This window comes from Eimeria acervulina, genomic scaffold, assembly GCF_000499425.1.
Source record: "Eimeria acervulina Houghton genomic scaffold, Eah_scaff1119, whole genome shotgun sequence".
Lineage (NCBI taxonomy): Eukaryota > Apicomplexa > Conoidasida > Eucoccidiorida > Eimeriidae > Eimeria > Eimeria acervulina.
This window is the reverse complement of record NW_013550374.1, coordinates 6,902-9,018: the sequence shown is the minus strand read 5'-3', so window position 1 is coordinate 9,018 and position 2,117 is coordinate 6,902. Positions and strand designations below refer to the sequence as shown.

Here is a 2,117-nt window from a genome sequence, read left to right as displayed (position 1 = left end):
GAGAGATTCTGTCTTTAATATAAACAAATATAATAATTTAATATAAACAAATATAATAATTTAATATAAACAAATATAATAATTTAATATAACTCAGAAAAACAAACACAACAACCCCGGCTCATCGTATATATAGTATATATTATATATATTTTAAAGTATATATAATATATATCATATATAAATATTATAATATATATATATATATATATATATATACTATATATATGTCGCGAGCACCGCCTGTAACTGCAGCAGCAAGAGCAGCAGCAGCTGCTGCTAAGCGCTCTTCTATGAAAGTGAGTAATATAAATAATATAAATATAATAAAAGAATAAATATAATTTATTTAATATCTATTTAATAAATAAATAAACAAATAAATAAACTTAGTTGTGCATTTTCTGCGTCAAACTCAAAGAAGGCCTCCGCATATTTTTAATTATTTATTTTTTTTTGTTTTTTCTTCGTCTTTATTTTAATCATCAGCAATTACCCCACTAAACAATTTGCTGCAGCACACCCCACACCAACTTGCTGCTGCTGCTGCTGCTGCTGCTGCTGCAATAGCAGCAGACGTGCAGACGACGGCCGCCGAGCAGCAGCACAGGCGAAGCTGCATGCAGCAGCAGCAACAACAGCAGCAGCAGCAGCAGCAGCTGTTGTCTGCTGTTTCTTTAGTTTCTGGGATCCTTTTAGGTAATTTGAATATACACAGATGTAATGTGTCTTCGCTCTGCTGCTTCCGTTCATAGAAGAGACTAAGCGCTTTAGCAGCAGCAGCAGCAGCAGCAGCAGCAGCAGTAGCAGCAGCAGTAGCAGCAGCAGTAGCAATAGCAGCAGCAGCAGCAACCCAGGCACCGCTGCAGCAACAGAGTCAGGAACAGTTGCGGCTGCGACAGGAACAGCAGCTAAACAGGAGCTGCTGCTGCAGCAGTAGCAGCGACAGCAGCAGCTGCTGAGCAGCTGCTGCAGCAGCAGGGGCAGCAATAACACAGGCACGGCTGCAGCAGAAGCAGCAGGAGCAGCAGCAGCACCGGCGCAGCTGCTGCAGCAGCACCCGCCATAATGGCCCCCAACTCGCCCCAGCAGCCGAAGCAGAAGCAGCAGCAGCAGCAGCAGCAGCAGAAGCAGCAGCGGCGACAGAAGGCCCCAGCTTCAAGCTCTCGTCATGCTTGGAGCCTAGGCAGCAGCAGCTTTGGAGGTAGCACTCAATTAGAATCTATTTTCTCTCATTATGCACACAGCAGCAACACAGTAGGAGCAGCAGCAACAGCAGCAGCAGCAGGGTATATCCCTCCTCCTGCTCCTGCTGCTGCTGCTGCTGCTGCTGATTTGCCTGCAGAGGCTCATGTTGCTCTCACCCGACTTACAAAGAAAGACAGCCTCACCCGCAGCAAGGGGCTGCAGCAGCTGCAGCAGCTGCTGCAGCACCAGCTGGATGCTGCTGCTGCTAAGCTGCTGCTGCCGCAGCTTGTCTTTGGCTATCGTTGTATTGCAGTAGGGGACTCGGAGCAGCAAAATAGAGCAGCAGCGAACATTTGTTTGCTGCTGCTAATCCGCAAGCTAAGAAAACAGATAGCACCGCAGCTGCAGCAGCTGCTGCCTCTGTGGCTGTGCTCGCTGCACGACCCCTCCAGGCCTGCTGCTGCTGCTGCTGCTGCTGCTCTACAGGAAGCCTTTCCTCTTTCAGATGTCTCCGTTGCGCAGCAGCAGCAGCAGCAGTTGCTGCAACAGCAGCTGCAGCAACAAACCACACCTACCGAACAAACTGCAGCAGACGCAGCAGACGCTGCAGCAGCAGCAGCAGAAACAACGAACAGCACCAGTGATAATGGCAGCAGCAGCGATCCCAGCAGCAGCAGCAGTAGCAGCAGCAGCAGGAAGGGGCTTGAGCGACGTGTTGCTGTCCTGGAGCACTGCAAGACGGCGTTATTGGTGGGGCTGCAGCAGCAGCTGCTGCTGCCAGAGCAGCAGAAGCAGCAGAAGCAGCAACTTGCTGCTGCTGCTGCTGCCAGCAGCCGTCCTCTAGAAGAGACTCCGCAGCAGCGCATCGACAGACACCTCATCTGCGCTCTGTTTGCTGCTGCAGATGTCGTTCGTATCCTCAGCCTCCC

General features: G+C 49.3%; 1 protein-coding gene across 1 annotated transcript in view; it reads left to right on the top strand.

Moving 5' to 3' along the window:
• Window positions 1-1,068: 1,068 nt before the first annotated feature.
• The window catches only part of EAH_00055780 (zinc finger (C3HC4 RING finger) protein, putative), a gene marked incomplete at both ends in the record, with an annotated part of 7,880 nt that continues 6,831 nt past the window's right edge, over window positions 1,069-2,117 (top strand). The window contains one exon of the mRNA XM_013397627.1: window positions 1,069-2,101. Coding sequence (XP_013253081.1) covers window positions 1,069-2,101 — 1,033 coding nt within the window. The remainder of the gene's footprint in view (window positions 2,102-2,117) is intronic.